Below are 17,292 nucleotides of genomic sequence, written 5' to 3' on the forward strand. Positions count from 1 at the left end.
GACCACGATTAAAGAGATATTCAATGTCTGTGTCACGTATACTCCCTCTCCGGTGCTTGAGGTTACCAGGCTGCTCATTATTACGCACACCTGTCACCATCGTTACGCGCACCAGCGCCTGATCAGACTCACCTGGACTCCATCGCCTGCCTGATTACCTTCCCTACATATGACACTCCCTTTGGTTCTTTCCCTAGGCATTATTGTTTCTGTTCCAGTGTTCATGTGTGTACGCTACCCGTGTTTCTTGTTTTGTTATATGTAAATGTATTTGTTAAATACACTCCCTGAACTGGCTTCCCGACTCCCAGCGTACACGCTAGTCTGATTTGTTATTGTTACCAATCACTGCCCTTATTTATGATGTGAATTCCCATTCCTCCTGACAGAGCTGGTGTAACTGAGTCAGGTTTGTAGGCCTCCTTGCTCGCACACGCTTTTTCAGTTCTGCCCACAAATTTTCTATGAGAATGAGGTCAGGGCTTTGTGATGGCCACTCCAATACCTTGACTCTGTTGTCCTTAAGCCATTTTGGCACAACTTTGGAAGTATGCTTGGGGTCATTGTCCATTTGGAAGACCCATTTGCGACCAAGCTTTAACTTCCTGACTGATGTCTTGAGATGTTGCTTCAAAATATCCACATAATTTTCCTACCTCATGAAGCCATCTATTTTGTGAAGGGCACCAGTCCCTCCTGCAGCAAAGCACCCCCACAACATGAATCTGCCACCCACGTGCTTCACGATTGGGATGGTGTTCTTCGGCTGGCAAGACTCCCCCTTTTTCCTACAAACATAATGATGGTCATTATGGCCGAACAGTTCTATTCTTGTTTCATCAGACCAGAGGACATTTCTCCAAAAAGTACGATCTTTGTCCCCATGTGCAGTGGCAAACCGTAGTCTGGCTTTTTTATTGCGGTTTTGGAGCAGTGGCTTCTTCCTTGCGGAGAGGCCTTTCAGGTTATGTCGATATAGGACTTGTTTTACTGTAGATATAGATACTTTTGTACCTGTTTCCTCCAGCGTCTTCACAAGGTCCTCTGCTGTTGTTCTGGGATTGATTTGCACTTTTAGCACCAAAGTACGTTCATCTCTAGGAGACAGAACGCGTCTCCTTCCTGAGCGGTATGATGGCTGCGTGGTCCCATGGTGTTTATACTTGCGTACTATTGTTTGTAGAGATGAACATGGTACCTTCAGGCATTTGGAAATTGCTCCCATGGATGAACAAGACTTGTGGAGGTCTTCAATTTATTTTCTGAGTTCTTGGCTGATTTCTTTAGATTTTCCCATGATGCCAAGCAAAGAGTTTGAAGGTAGGCCTTGTAATACATCCACAGGTACACCTCCAATTGACTCAAATGATGTCTATCAGCCTATCAGAAGCTTCTAAAGCATTGACATAATTTTCTGGAATTTTCCAAGCTGTTTAAAGGCACAGTCAACTTAGTGTACGTAAACTTCTGACCCACTGGAATTGTGATACAGTGAATTATAACTGAAATAATCTGTCTGTAAACAATTGTTGGAAAAAATGACTTGTGTCATGCATAAAGTAGATGTCCTAACCGACTTGCCAAAACTATAGTTTGTTCACAAGAAATGTGTGCAGTGGTTGAAAAACTAGTTTTAATGACTCCAATCTAAGTGTATGTAAACTTCCGACTTCAATTGTATTATAGTAGAATGAGGAAGAGTGGATAAACACTAGTTCTCCACTTCCTAGATGTGATATGACATTGGTCAGCAGCAGGCAGAGAAAATAAGTTAGTCATGAATTCCTCCAGTGTTTTTCATTGGTGTCCCCTCCCCCTATTCTCTTTAGAAATTGTATCATCAATCCACACTGTTGAACTGTTCGAGTCTAGTTTTCCATCTCTGCCTTCTGGCTAATAATGACATCATGTGATTATCATCTCATGCTTCCCCCGGTCGCCTCAGGATCTACAAACCGCCACTTAAACTCAAGCTCCCTGTAGCCAGAGGGCCAGCCTAATATGCAGATATGGAAATTCCCTTTTTATCTCATATAGAGGGCGGTTATGTCAAATAGTTATGAAACCATAAATTCATTCAGCCTTTATAGATTGTTGAACTGTTGGCTTTGCAAAATCATCTTTCTGCCAATTCAGCTGTTATGTTTTGAGCTCAGGATTGGGTAGGTTTTCTTTCAAAATGTATTCCGGTACAGTTACTAGTTACCTGTCCAAAATTGTAATCAGTAATGTAACTATGCGATTACCCAAACTCAGTAACGTATTCTGATTACTTAAAAAAAAAAAATTTACATTCCATCAAACACATTTGGTGTCAACATAGTGGTCGCTGACTTGTGGTCAGACTCGCTCAGGTGGAACAAATTTAAATATTTTTTATCATTTTTCTCCCCAATTTCATGGTATCCAATTGGTAGTTACAGTCTTGTCTCATCGCTGCCATACGGGAGTTGCGAAGGTCGAGAGCCGTGCATCCTCCAACCAAGCCGCTCTGCTTCTTGACACAATGCCCACTTAAACCGGAAGCCAGCCACACCAATGTGTTGGAGGAAACACCATACACCTGATGACCGTGTCGGCGTGCATTCGCCCAGCCCGCCACAGGAGTCACTAGAGCCCGATGGGACAAGGACATCCCTGCCGTCCAAACCCTCCCCTAACCCGGACAACGCTGGACCAATTGTGCACTGCCCTATGGGTCTCCCTGTCGCGGCTGGCTGCAACAGAGCCTGGATTCAAACCAGGATCTCTAGTGGCACAGCTAAGATCTCTAAGACCACTGCGCCACTCGGAAGGCCCGGAACAAATTTAGACTTGCACGTTTTTTCAATGCTGAATGGAATGTCATTGAGAAAAAAGAAATGTGTTATAATATATTTTTATCGTGAACATCCTTTCTGAATTTAAAAGTAATCCAAGAAGTAATCATATAGTTTTTCAAAAGTATCTGTAATCTGATTGCAGTATGTTTTGCTTGTAAAGTAACTGATTACAGTTAGTTTGTAATCAGATTACATGTAACTGATTCCTAAGCCTAACTACTATATTTGGTCCCATCCAATTATATTTCACCACGGCCGTGTCCAAAAGACCCATACTAGCGAACTACATACTTAAACTGCATACTCATTAAGGCGTTTGATCTAGTAGAATTCACTCATTTTTCCTGACTCACGTACACGACAAATGGGAATTCGGGTATTCGAACTCGACCCATGTCTCCGCCCCATCTTAAACCATGATCATTACTTGCATCTTGACAATGTGAGGTGAATTGGAGTGAAACAAATGTACTGTAGTAGTATTTCCTATTTATTAGTATTTGTTTTATTCTGTACCCAGTGGCATTCACAAGCAAATAACTAATTGGATCAGACTGTAACTGGAATACTGACTTATTCTCACCCCCATCCTCCTATTATTGGGAACTAGAAATGCCAAACTGAATGGAAACCATACCAAACCTGTTGTTTTTACCATATTCTGATGCATGTGTGTTTTATAGTTGTATTTTATTGCTCTGGTGTGCCCGTTTAGCTGTGCTGTGTTGTTTTGTGTGTGTGTGTGTGTTTGTGCACATGTGTGTGCTTGTGGGAAAGCTGGTTACTTCATTGTGTTGTGGTAAGGCAGGCCTGTAGGGTGTAGACAAGACCAATGCAGGCTGGCCACAATCAGGCCCTGTAGTGCCAGAGAAAGCATGTTTTGAGCAATCGATGCAAATCACAGCATACCGCCCGTGTCATGCTGTTACTGACTGAGGCTGTTAAAAGGCTGTCTTCATTTTGCCATTTTGTCATTAGACTGTCAGCTTTAATAATACCAGGTAATAACAGCATGGATGCTATTAAGAATAATATTAAGGAAAACATTGTTACACAAGTGGTCAGCATTTGTTTTGGTTAATGATGGTCTTTAAAATGTACTAATAAATGCTATGAAGTGAGGATAGACTTGACGACTCAACAATTTATAGTTTTAGGGGAAGGTAAACATTAGGTAGCAAAGCTACAATTACGTCTGTTGAAATACAGTGCATTCGGAAAGTATTCAGACCCCTTGATTTTTTCCCCACATTTTGTTATTCTAAAATGTATTAAATTGTTTTTTTTCCCTCATCAATCTACACACACAATACCCCATAATGAAAAAAACAGGTTTTTAGAAATGAAAAACTGAAATATGACATTTACGTAAGTATTCAGGTCAGATCCTTTACTCAGTACTTTGTTGAAGCACCTTTGGCAGCGATTACAGCCTCGAGTCTTCTTGGGTATGACGCTACAAGCTTGGCACACCTGTATTTGGGAGTTTCTCTAATTCTTCTCTGCAGATCCTCTCGAGCTCTGTCAGGTTGGATGGGGAGCGTTGCTGCATAGCTATTTTCAGATCTCTCCAAAGATGTTTGATCGGGTTCAAGTCCGGGCTCTGGCTTGGCCACTCAAGGACATTCAGAGACTTGTCCCGAAGCCACTCCTGCTTTGTCTTGGCTGTGTGCTTAGTGTCATTGTCCTGTTGGAAGGTGAACCTTTGCCCCAGTCTGAGGTCCTGAGTGCTCTGGAGCAGGTTTTCAAACCACATGCTGTTGTCATTTGCATATTCCAGTGAAACAGACAACTAAAAGCATGTCAACAGAGACGTCACGGTATGTGCGTCCGCAAACACCCGTGTGTGTGTTAGTGCTGAGCGATCATCCGAAATGTCAGTTATTTTTACAGTACCACTCTGATTACCTACTCATTCAAGGGTTTTTCTTAATTTTTTATTATTTTCTGCATTGTAGAATAATAGTGAAGACATCAATACTATGAAGTAACACATGGAATCATGTAGTAACCAAAAAAGTGTTAAACAAATCAAAACATATTTTAAATGTGAGATTCTTCAAATAGCCACCCTTTGCCTTGATGACAGCTTTGCACACTCTTGGCATTCTCTCAACCAGCTTCATGAGGTAGTCACCTGGAAAACATTTCAATTAACAGGTGTGCCTTGTTAAAAGTTAATTTCTGGAATTTCTTTCCTTTTTAATGCGTTTGAGCCAATCAGTTGTGTTTTGACAAGGTAGGGGTGGTATACAGAAGATAGCCTTATTTGATAAAATACCAAGTCTATATTATGGCAAGAACAGCTCAAATAAGCAAAGAGGGGGTATATGGGGGTTTGCTCGGTCCTCCTTTTCCTGTAGTCCACACTCATCTCCTTTGTCTTGATCACGTTGAGGGAGAGTTTGTTCTCCTGGCACCACACGGCCAGGTCTTTGATCTCCTCCCTGTAGACTGTGCCATCGTTGACGGTGATCAGGCCTTCCACTGTTGTGTCATCGGCAAACTTGATGATGGTGTTGGAGTCGTGCCTGGCCATGCAGTCATGATTGAACAGGGCGTACAGTAAGGTACTGAGCACGCACCCCTGAGCGACCCTCGTGTTGAGGAGCAGCGTGGCGGATGTCTTGTTACCTACTCTTACCACCTGGGTGCGGCCCGCCAGGAAGTCCAGGATCCAGTTGCAGAGGGAGGTGTTTAGTCCCAGGGTCCTTAGCTTAGTGATTAGCTTTGAGGGCACTATGGTGTTGAACGCTGAACTGTAGTCAATGAATAGCATTCTCACATAGGTGTTGCTTTTGTCCAGGTGGGAAAGGGCAGTGTTGAGTTAAAGAGATTGCATCATATGTGGATCTGTTGGGGCGGTATGCAAATTGGAGTGGGTCAAGGGTTTCTGGGATAATGTTGTTGATGTGAGCCATGACCAACCTTTCAAAGCACTTCATGGCTACAGACATGAGTGCTACGGGTCAGTAGTCATTTAGGCAGGTTACCTTAGTGTTCTTGGGTACAGGGACTATGGTGGTCTGCTTGAAACATGTTGGTATTACAGACCCAGTCAGGGTTTAAAATGTCAGTGAAGACACTTGCCATTTGGTCAGCGCCTGTTCGGAGTACACGTCCTGGTAATCCGTCTGGCCCTGTTTAAAGGTCTTACTCACATCGGCTACGGAGAGCGTGATCACACAATCGTCCGGAACAGCTGATGTTCTCATGCATGTTTCAGTGTTACTTGCCTCGAAGCCAGCATAGAAGTAATTTACCTGATACTGCGCAGCTCGCGGCTATGCTTCCTTTTGTAGTCTGTAATAGTTTGCAAGCCCTGCCACATCCAACGAGCGTCGGAACCGATGTAATACGTTTCAATCATAGTCCTGTATTGAAGCTTTGCCTGTTTGATGGTTCGTCAGAGGGCACAACAGGATTTCTTATAAGCTTCCGGGTTAGAGTCCCGCTCCTTGAAAGCAGCAGCTCTAGCCATTAGCTCAGTGCGAATGTTGCCTGTAATCCATGGCTTCTGGTTGGGGTATGTACGGTCACTGGGGGGACGACGTCATTGATGCACTTATTGATGAAGCCAGTGACTCGTGATGTACTCCTCAATGCCATCGGAAGAATCACGGAACATATTCCAGTCTGTGCTCGCAAAACAGTCCTTTAGCTTAGCATCTGCTTCATCTGACCACTTTCTTATTGACCGAGTCACTGTGGCATGTCAAGAAGCTGTTTAAACAGCATGATCATTACACAGGTGCACCTTGTGTTGGGACAATAAAAGGCCACTCTAAATGTGAAGATTTGTCACACCACTCAATGCCACAGATGTCTCAAGTTTTAACAGGAGGGTCTTGACATGACTGCAGTTCGGCATTGTAACCAACTTCAGTGGGCAAATGCTCACCTTTGATGGCCATTGGCACGCTGGAGAAGTGTGCTCTTCATTGATGAATTCCGGTTTCAACTGTACTGGGCAGATGGCAGACAGTGTGTATGGCGTTGTGTGGGCGAGCGATTTGCTGATGTCAGCGTTATGAACAGAGTGCCACATGGTGGCGGTGGGGTTATGGTATGGGCAGGCATAAGCTACGGACAACAAACACAATGCATTTTATCGGTGGCAATTTGAATGCACAGAGGAACAGTGATGAGATCCTGAGGCCCATTTTCGTGCCATTCATCGGCCGCCATTACCTCTGTACACCAATTCCTGGAAGCTGCAAATGTCCCAGTTCTTCCATGGTCTGCATACTCACCAGACATGTCACTTATTGAGCATGTTTGGGATGCTTTGGAATCGTCAACATTCCACGAAATTGTTGCATGTTGCGTTTTATATTTTTTGTTCTGTGTACATACTATATATCTTCTGTGAGTCATATATGTTGCATTTGTTTAAGGAGATGTGAGATGGAGGGGAAACAGGGGTGATGGTCTGTCCTGTTGTTAGCAGCACGTGGCTCTGCTATGACTCCTGTGGGTAGCAAGGTGCATGGTTTGAACACGCACACATAAAAAATACCTACAGTAGCAATATTTCTCTCTCTCTCCCTATATATATATATTTCATTTTTTTCCAGTTTGGAAAGTAGGCCGAATTTAAACTGCCTCAGTTGCTATGCAAATAGCCAGGTGTTCGGTCTGCTTCCCTCTCATTTCTCTTTCCCGCTCTCTGCCTCCTCCCCCATCTCTTTGTCCTTTATTTGTCTCTTGCTTACCTTCTCTGTTTCTCTAGAAGTGTCGAGTTCAATTCAATTTTAATTTAACGGCTTTATTGGCATGGGAAACATTTGTTAACACTGACAAAGCAAGTGAACTAGATAATAAACGGAAGTGAAATAAACAATAAAAATGAACAGTAAACATTACACTCACAGAAGTTCCTAAAGACATTTCAAATGTCATATTATGTCTATATACAGTGTTGTAACGATGTGCAAATAGTTACATTTCAAAAGGGAAAATAAAAATGGACTTACAATGGTATTTACAATGGGGTTTGTTCTTCACTGGTTGCCTTTTTCTTGTGGCAACAGGTCTCAAATCTTGCTGCTATGATGTCACACTGTGGTATTTCACCCAGTAGATATGGGAGTTTATCAAAATTGGGTTTGTTTTCGAATTCGTTGTGGATCTGTCTAATCTGAGGGAAATATGTGTCTCTAATATGGTCATACTAGAGCTCAGTTTCCACCTCATTTTGTGGGCAGTGTTCACATAGTTCACATGTCTTCTCTTGATAGCCAGGTCTGCCTACGGCGGCCTTTCTCAATAGCAAGTCTCTGTCTCTCTTTCCTTCCTTCCTATTTCTCTCTTAATCTCTACCTCCACCCCCTCTTCCCTCCCCCCCCCGCGATCTCCCTCCCTCCTCTACCTCTCTACCTGTTCACCTGCCTATGTAGAAGAGAGGCAGGAACAGCCAAGAGGCAACAGGTTGCATAAGAGACGTGTTGATGTGTTTGTATATCAGTTGAACCAGTCCAGACTGTCTGCTCTCTGTCTCTCTGGCACCCATACACATCCTTCAGTTTTTCCTCTACCTTACTGAATTGATATGCTTTGAACCCATTAACATCAACCACCAGGGGACTGTCAAGTTATAGTCAAATACTGTATGGAAAATGTTATTTACCATTGACAATTTTTTCTATTCAGCAGTTCAAAATGTGTATTTTTTGCTATTGGATGAAATGGCAGTTAAAATAACTAAATGGTGAGCCTCTGATGTATTGTTGACTAAACCATGTTCTCGTGGTATTTCACGGAAAACTCTGATTTTACATGAATGACTCGGGCGAAAGATATGTGAAACCCAATGAATTCACAATCAAAGGTTCTGAACATGAAATAGGACTCACACTGCTGTGACAAAGATGAGTTTAAATCAGCCATCCACTCCAGACCGGAATTTGGAAATTGGATGTGTGTGTATGTGCATGTGCGTGTGTGCGCGGTGTGAGATGTAGTGTGATTGAGTTGAAGAGCTAGTTTGTCTGATGTGGTTACTGTCTGCTATGTCTTTAATGTATTACCCGTGACACACACACAAATAGGAGGGTTATGATGCCAGTTGTAATAAAGTCATATATTGTTGGTTTCTCAAATGACTACCTCGCCTGGTTCACCAACTACTCTCAGACAGAGTTCAGTGTGTCAAATCGGAGGGCCTATTGTCCGGACCTCTGGCAGTCTCTATGGGGGTGCCACAGGGTTCAATTCTCGGGCCAACTCTTTTCTCTGTATACATCAATGATGTCGCTCTTGCTGCTGGTGATTCTCTGATCCACGCATATGCATATGACACCATTCTGTATACTTCTGGCCCTTCTTTGGACACTGTGTTAACTAACCTCCAGACAAGCTTCAATTCCATACAACTCTCCTTCCGTGGCTTCCAACTGCTCTTAGATGTAAGTAAAACTAAATGCATGCTTATCAACCGATCACTGCCTGCATCTGCCCCCCGTCTAGCATCACTACTCTGGACGGTTCTGACTTAGAATATGTGGACAACTACAAATACCTAGGTGTCTGGTTAGACTGTTAACTCTCCTTCCAGACTCACATTAAGCATCTCCAATCCAAAATTAAATCTAGAATCAACTTCCTATTTCGCAACAAAGCATATTTCACTCACGCTGCCAAACATACCCTCGTAAAACTGACTATCCTACCGCTCCTTAACTTCGGCGATGTCATTTACAAAATAGCCTCCAACACTCTACTCAGCAAATTGGATGCAGTCTATCACAGTGCCATCCGTTTTGTCACCAAAGCCCCATATACTACCCACCACTACGACCTGTATGCTCTCGTTGGCTGGCTCTCGCTTAATATTCGTCGCCAAACCCACTGGCTCCAGGTCATCTTTAAGTCTTTGCTAGGTAAAGCCCCGTCTTATCTCAGCTCACTGGTCACCATAGCAGCACCCACCCGTAGCACGCGCTCCAGCAGGAATATTTCACTGGTCAACCCCAAAGCCATTTCCTCCTCTGGCTGCTTTTCTTTCCATTTCTCTGCTGCCAATGACTGGAACGAAATGCAAAAATCACTGAAGCTGGAGACTCATATCCTCACTAACTTTAAGCATCAGTTGACAGAGCAGCTTACAGATCATTGCACCTGTACATAGCCTATCTGTAAATAGCCCACCCAACTACCTCATCCCCATACTGTTTTTTTTATTTTTCTCCTTTGCACCCCAGTATCTCTAATTTCACATTCATCTTCTGCACATCTATCACTCCAGTGTATAATTGCTAAATTGTAATTATTTTGCCACCATGGCCTATTTCTTGCCTTACCTCCCTAATCTTACTTCATTTGCACACGTTGTATATAGACTTTTCTATTGGACTGTACGTTTGTTTATTCCATGTATAACTCTATGTTGTTGTTGATGTCGCACTGCTTTGCTTTATCTTGGTCAGGTCGCAGTTGTAAATGAGAACTTGTTCTCAACTGGCCTACCTGGTTAAATAAAGGTTAAAAAAATAAATAATTTAAAGCATGAATCAGGTCATCTTATACCGTTTACCGGATTGACCGGTTCTACCTCATGAGGCAGGAACTGGTATACACACATGGAACAGTGGCTTCTTGTAAACAAACCTGTCTCTATGCCACAGACAATGGCACTGTGCGTGCATGCATGGGTGTGTGCGTTCGTAAGTGTCATACAGTACCAGTAACCAAAAAAGTGTTAAACAAATCAAAATATATGATATATTTGAGATTCTTCAAAGTAGCCACCCTTTGCCTTGTTGCACACTCTTGTCATTCTGTCAACCAGCTTCATGAGGTAGTCACCTGGAATGCATTTAAATGAAGGTCAATTAACTTATAACAAGGCACACCTGTTAATTGAAATGCATTCCAGGTGACTACCTCATGAAGCTGGTTGAGAGAATGCCAAGAGTGTGGAAAGCTGTAATCAAAGCAAAGGGTAGCTATTTGAAGAATCTCAAATATAAAATATATTTTGATGTATTTAACACTTTTTTGGATACTGCATGATTCCATATGTGTTTATTCATAGTTCTGATATCTTCACTATTATTCTACAATGTAGAAAATAGTCAAATAAAGAAAAACCCTTGAATGTGTAGGTGTGTCCAAACTTTTGACTGCTACTGTATATGCAGTGTTTAGGCAGGATTTTGTGTGTGCACAGGTTGAGCACTCTTGGCAGGGGAATTCTTACCAGAGGTGTGTAGCCCAATGCAAACTCTAATCAATATTGTTCTAACCACTGTGATTATGTGTGTTCTCTGTACAGGTCTATGCAGTGGGAGGGTATGACGGTCAGAGTCGTCTGAGCAGTGTGGAGTGCTATGACTCCTTCTCTAACCGCTGGACAGAGGTGGCTCCCATGAAGGAGGCGGTCAGTTCTCCGGCTGTGTCCAGCTGTGCTGGGAAGCTCTTTGTCATCGGGGGAGGGCCCGATGACAACACTTGCTCTGATAAGGTGGGTAGACCCATAGGGTACACCATACACATGGATAACTGGCAAAGATGCACCTTTACTTTTCGTAGCTACACCCCACATGTTAGATAAACATGGATAATAGAAAAGGTTTGATACACACCTACACCCTACCTTTTAGATACGAACCTATAAATCCCAGTAATGAATGAATGTTGTTAACTTACCTTTACTGTCCTTATTTGTCATTCAAGAGGAAATTCTTTCCCCAGTTCATAACAGTTACACTTATACAGCACATCAACAGCCCTCTGTCTCCACCACCACCATCACCACCCCTCCCCTTATGCATTCATAACAGTTACACTTATACAGCACATCAACAGCCCTCTGTCTCCACCACCACCATCACCACCTCTCCCCTTATGCATTCATAACAGTAAACAGGGAATCTGATTTTGGAATCAAGTACTTGTGAGATTTGCGCCTACCCTACACCTCGATCCAACAACACTGTCTAATAACCCAGACTGACATTACAACACACGGGTTGAATAAGGTGGAGGTTTATTCAGATCAAGTGCAGCGAGTGATACCAGAGTCAGATGAGTCAAACCATGGCAATATTTTTAATGAGCTTTAATGAGACACCTTTTATAGTTCATCCGTTGTCATTGGAGGTGTTGTGACATCAGACAGAGAGCAATATCACCACACCTCCCTATAGTTGGAGGGAGGACGGAGGACTAGGGAAGGTATATCATCACACCTCCCTATAGTTGGAGGGAGGATGGAGGACTAGGGAAGGTATATCATCACACCTCCCTATAGTTGGAGGGAGGACGGAGGGCTAGGGAATGGCCCTATAGCTGGAGGGAGGATGGAGGACTAGGGAAGGTATATCACCACACCTACCTATAGTTGGAGGGAGGACGGAGGACTAGGAAATGGCCCTATAATTGGAGGGAGGATGGAGGACTAGGGAAGGTATATCACCACACCTACCTATAGTTGGAAGGAGGACGGAGGACTAGGGAAGGTATATCATCACACCTCCCTATAGTTGGAGGGAGGACGGAGGACTAGGGAAGGTATATCATCACACCTCCCTATAGTTGGAGGGAGGACGGAGGGCTAGGGAATGGCCCTATAGCTGGAGGGAGGATGGAGGACTAGGGAAGGTATATCACCACACCTACCTATAGTTGGAGGGAGGACGGAGGACTAGGGAATGGCCCTATAATTGGAGGGAGGATGGAGGACTAGGGAAGGTATATCACCACACCTACCTATAGTTGGAGGGAGGACGGAGGACTAGGGAATGGCCCTATAATTGGAGGGAGGATGGAGGACTAGGGAAGGTATATCACCACACCTACCTATAGTTGGAGGGAGGACGGAGGACTAGGGAATGGCCCTATAATTGGAGGGAGGATGGAGGACTAGGGAAGGTATATCACCACACCTACCTATAGTTGGAAGGAGGACAGAGGACTAGGGAATGGCCCTATAATTGGAGGGAGGATGGAGGACTAGGGAAGGTATATCACCACACCTACCTATAGTTGGAAGGAGGACTAGGGAATGGCCCTATAGCTGGAGGGAGGATGGAGGACTAGGGAAGGTATATCACCACACCTACCTATAGCTAAATGGAGGTCTAGGGAAGGGCCACAGTGGTGGTCATAATGGATCAAATCCAATCCAATGTTATTGGTCACATACACATGGTTAGCAGAAATGCTTGTTATTCTAGTTCCGACAGTGCAGTAATATCTAACAAGTAATCTAAAAATTCCCCAACAACTAACTAATACCCACAAATTTAAAGGGGTGAATGAGAATATGTACATATAAGTATATGGATGACCGATGGCCAAGCAGCATAGGCAAGGTGCAATAGATGGTATAAAATACAGTATATACAGTTGAAGTCGGAAGTTTACATACACTTAGGTTGGAGTCATTAAAACTCGTTTTTCAACCACTCCACAAATTTCTTGTTAACAAACTATAGTTTTGGCAAGTCGGTTAGGACATCTACTTTGTGCATGACACAAGGAATTTTTCCAGACAGATTATTTCACTTATAATTCACTGTATCACAATTCCAGTGGGTCAGAAGTTTACATAAACTAAGTTGACTGTGCCTTTAAACAAGCTTCTGATAGGCTAATGACATCATTTGAGTCAATTGGAGGTGTACACAGTGCACCTTTGCTTGACATCATGGGAAAATCAAAAGAAATCAGCCAAGACCTCAGAAAAAAATGTAGACCACAAGTCTGGTTCATCCTTGGGAGCAATTTCCAAACGCCTGAAGGTACCACGCTCATCTGTACAAACAATAGTACGCAAGTATAAACACCATGGGACCACTCAGCCGTCATACCGCTCAGGAAGGAGACGCGTTCTGTCTCCTAGAGATGAACGTATTTGGTGCGAAATGTGCAAATCAATCCCAGAACAACAGCAAAGGACCTTGTGAAGATGCTGGAGGAAACGGGTACAAAAATATCTATATCCACAGTAAAACGAGTCCTATATCGACATAACCTGAAAGGCCGCTCAGCAAGGAAGAAGCCACTGCTCCAAAACCGCCATAAAAAAAGCCAGACTACGGTTTGCCACTGCACATAGGGACAAAGATCATACTTTTTGGAGAAATGTCCTCTGGTCTCCTGAAACAAAAATAGAACTCTTTGGCCATAATGACCATCATTATGTTTGGAGGAAAAAGGGGTAGACTTGCCAGCCGAAGAACACCATCCCAACCATGAATTACGGGGGTGGCAGCATCATGTTGTTAGGGTGCTTTGCTGCAGAAGGGACTGGTACACTTCACATTCAGAAATGGCGCTGTTGCGCCTTCTTCACCACACTGTGTCACGATCGTCGTAACAATGAAGAGAGGAGGACCAAGGCGCAGCGTGATAACAGTACATCTTCTTTTTATTTGAAGACGAACACGAACGAACACAAACAAACTATACAAAAACAACAAACGACCGTGAAGCTATAGAACGAAAGTGCAGACACAAGCAACTAACGTAAAGATATAGACAATCACCCACAACCTACCTAATGACTATGGCTGCCTAAATATGGCTCCCAATCAGAGACAACGATAGACAGCTGTCTCTAATTGAGAACCAATCTAGGCAACCATAGACATACAAACACCTAGACTGAACACTGCCCCATAAACATACAAAAACCCCTAGACAATACAAAAACATATACATCCCCCATGTCACACCCTGACCTAATAAAGAAAACAAAGATAACTAAGGCCAGGGCGTGACAATACCCCCCCCCCCCCAAAGGTGCGGACTCCGGCCGCAAAACCTGACACAGAAGGGGAGGGTCCGGGTGGGCCTTCTCACGGCGGCGGCTCGGGTGCGGGACATGGACCCCACTCCACCATAGTCAATACCCGCTTTGGTGGCGCCTCTGGAGCGAGGACCCTTACAGCGAGTCCCGGACTGAAGACTATCCTAGAGGGCGCCACTGGACGGAGGGGCAGCTCCGGACTGAGGGGCAGCTCCGGACTGAGGGGCAGCTCCGGACTGAGGGGCAGCTCCGGACTGAGGGGCAGCTCCGGACCGAGGGGCAGCTCCGGACCGAGGGGCAGCTCCGGACCGAGGGGCAGCTCCGGACTGGAGGGCAGCTCATGACTGGAGGGCAGCTCATGACTGGAGGGCAGCTCATGACTGGAGGGCAGCTCATGACTGGAGGGCAGCTCTGGCAGCTCCTGACTGGCGGGCGGCTCTGACAGCTCCTGACTGGCGGGCGGCTCTGGCAGCTCCAGACTGGCGGGCGGCTCTGGCAGCTCCTGACTGGCGGGCGGCTCTGGCGGCTCCTGACTGGCGGGCGGCTCTGGCGGCTCCTGACTGACGGACAGCTCTAGCGGCTCCTGACTGACGGACAGCTCTAATGGCTCGGGACAGACGGGCGGCTCTGACGGCTCGGGACAGACGGGCGGCTCAGATGGCGCTGGGCAGGCAGGCAGCTCAGATTGCGCTGCACTGCCCGTCTGCCCTGAGCCTTCAAAGCCGCCCGTCTGTCCTGAGCCTTCAAAGCCGCCCGTCTGTCCTGAGCCTTCAGAGCCGTCCGCCAGACAGGAGCCGCTAGAGCCGTCCGCCAGACAGGAGCCGCTAGAGCCGCCACCGTGGACAGATGCCGTGGACAGGGTGATTGTTCCTGTGTCAGTGTTTGTACCACACGGGGCTGTTTCCTTTCGTTTGTTAGTCTGTTCCTGTTCCTGTTCATTGCGTTCTTCATTGTCTGTAAGTTCACATGTTCAGGTCTTGTAACGTCGTTTATTGTTTTGTAGTTTATTAAGTGTTTTTCGTCTTCGTTATTATTATAAAAATAAATATGGAAACATACCAAGCTGCATTTTGGTCCGATCCTTGCTCCTCCTCAGACGAGGAGGAGAACGAACGTTACACACTGTCTGTGTTGGTGGACCAATTCAATTTGTCTGTGATGTGTACGCCCAGGAACTTAAAACTTTTCACCTTCTCCACTGCCGTCCCTTCCATGTGGATAGTGGGGTGCTTCCTCTGCTGTTTCCTGAAGTCCACGATCATCTCCTTTGTTTTGTTGACGTTGAGGCAGCAGGGAATACAGTGAAGTTAGATTAAACAATATTAGTGATATTGTGTCTTGAATATTCCCCATTTTAGCCTATACTGTTAGAAATGTTTGGGCGTTATTTAAAGGAGAAGCTTTAAGTTTGAGGACACACAAAGACTGAATGTATTGGTGGCAGGCATTTGCCAAAGGATAAAGACATGAGTGAAATTAGAGCCTTAGAATTTAGTCGATACAGAATAGTATGGTTTGAGAGACTGTTAGATTAGATAGTAGTCTTGAACATACGCTTCTACTGTATATCAAATTTACAGAGAGCAGACAGGGCTTTCCACAGACATGCAGGATGTTGTGTTTATCTACTGTAAGGAACTATGCAGACTGCAAACAGCCTTTGTTGGTTAGGTGGCTGGAGTCCGGATGTTAACCGAACTCAAAATCTAGGACAATCATATCTCCTGGAATTAGAGTGGCAGTAGGGTTTCTCTATTCTCTTCTTTGAACCACTGGTGGTGTCTGATACATGCACACAGACACAGACAACAAAGGCTGCAGTGTCTCTGTCTCTGAGTCTGTCTGAGTCTCAGGTAGCACAGGGATCACACTTGGGCTGGGTTCTAATTGTTGAATAGCTTTATATCTCATTATCCTGTGTATTCCCAGCAAACATGTCCACATTGGCACGATGTTGGCCCGAGGCAGGCTAAAATGTTGGCCCATGTAGGCTGCCAATATTGGGCCAATGCGCCTTTGTTCATCGACTCCACGCTGGCCCCCAAGGCATTGAGTGTGGCCCAGTATGGCAGCCTAATTAGGTGAAGACAGCCCTCACTTTGCCTGAACAAAGCTTTTCCCAGCAAACATACCCACATTGGCCCAATGCGGACTAAAATATTGGCCCCGTGTAGGCTGCCCACATTGGGCCGATGCTCTTTTTCTATTTAATATGAATGTATTTATTTCTATAATTTATTCATTACAATTTAGTTCAATGCATAAATTGCATAGTTTTCAAGCCTTAAAGTTATATAAGGAACATTGATACATTATATCAGAAATACAACCAAGTTGTTACTATCCTACATATATTTTTACAAGAGTGTAGTTGGGTAATATTTATCATATACAGTGCATTCGGAAAGTATTCAGACTCCTTGACTTAAAAACATCCCCACAGCATAATGCTGCCACCCCCATGCTTCACCATAGGGATGGTGCCAGGTTTCCTCCAGACGTGATGCTTGGCATTCAGGCCAGAGTTCAATCTTGTTTTTTTTGGAGTCCTTTTAGTGCCTTTTGGCAAACTCCAAGCGGGCTGTCATGTGCCTTTTACTGAGGAGTGGCTTCCATCTGGCCACTCTACCATGAAGGCATTTGGTCACCTCCCTGACTGTAACGGTTTTCCTCCTCCTCTTCGGACGAAGTAGGGATTTGACCAAAACGCAGCGT

General features: G+C 44.6%; 1 protein-coding gene across 1 annotated transcript in view; it reads left to right on the plus strand.

The window, feature by feature from the left end:
- LOC120020119 (kelch-like protein 24) overlaps nucleotides 1-17,292 on the plus strand; it is a 41,649-nt gene that overhangs the window by 14,736 nt on the left and 9,621 nt on the right. Inside the window, exon 6 of the mRNA XM_038963577.1 lies at nucleotides 11,098-11,286. Coding sequence (XP_038819505.1) covers nucleotides 11,098-11,286 — 189 coding nt within the window. The remainder of the gene's footprint in view (nucleotides 1-11,097; nucleotides 11,287-17,292) is intronic.

Source organism: Salvelinus namaycush, chromosome 25 (assembly GCF_016432855.1).
Source record: "Salvelinus namaycush isolate Seneca chromosome 25, SaNama_1.0, whole genome shotgun sequence".
Classification (NCBI taxonomy): Eukaryota; Metazoa; Chordata; class Actinopteri; order Salmoniformes; family Salmonidae; genus Salvelinus; species Salvelinus namaycush.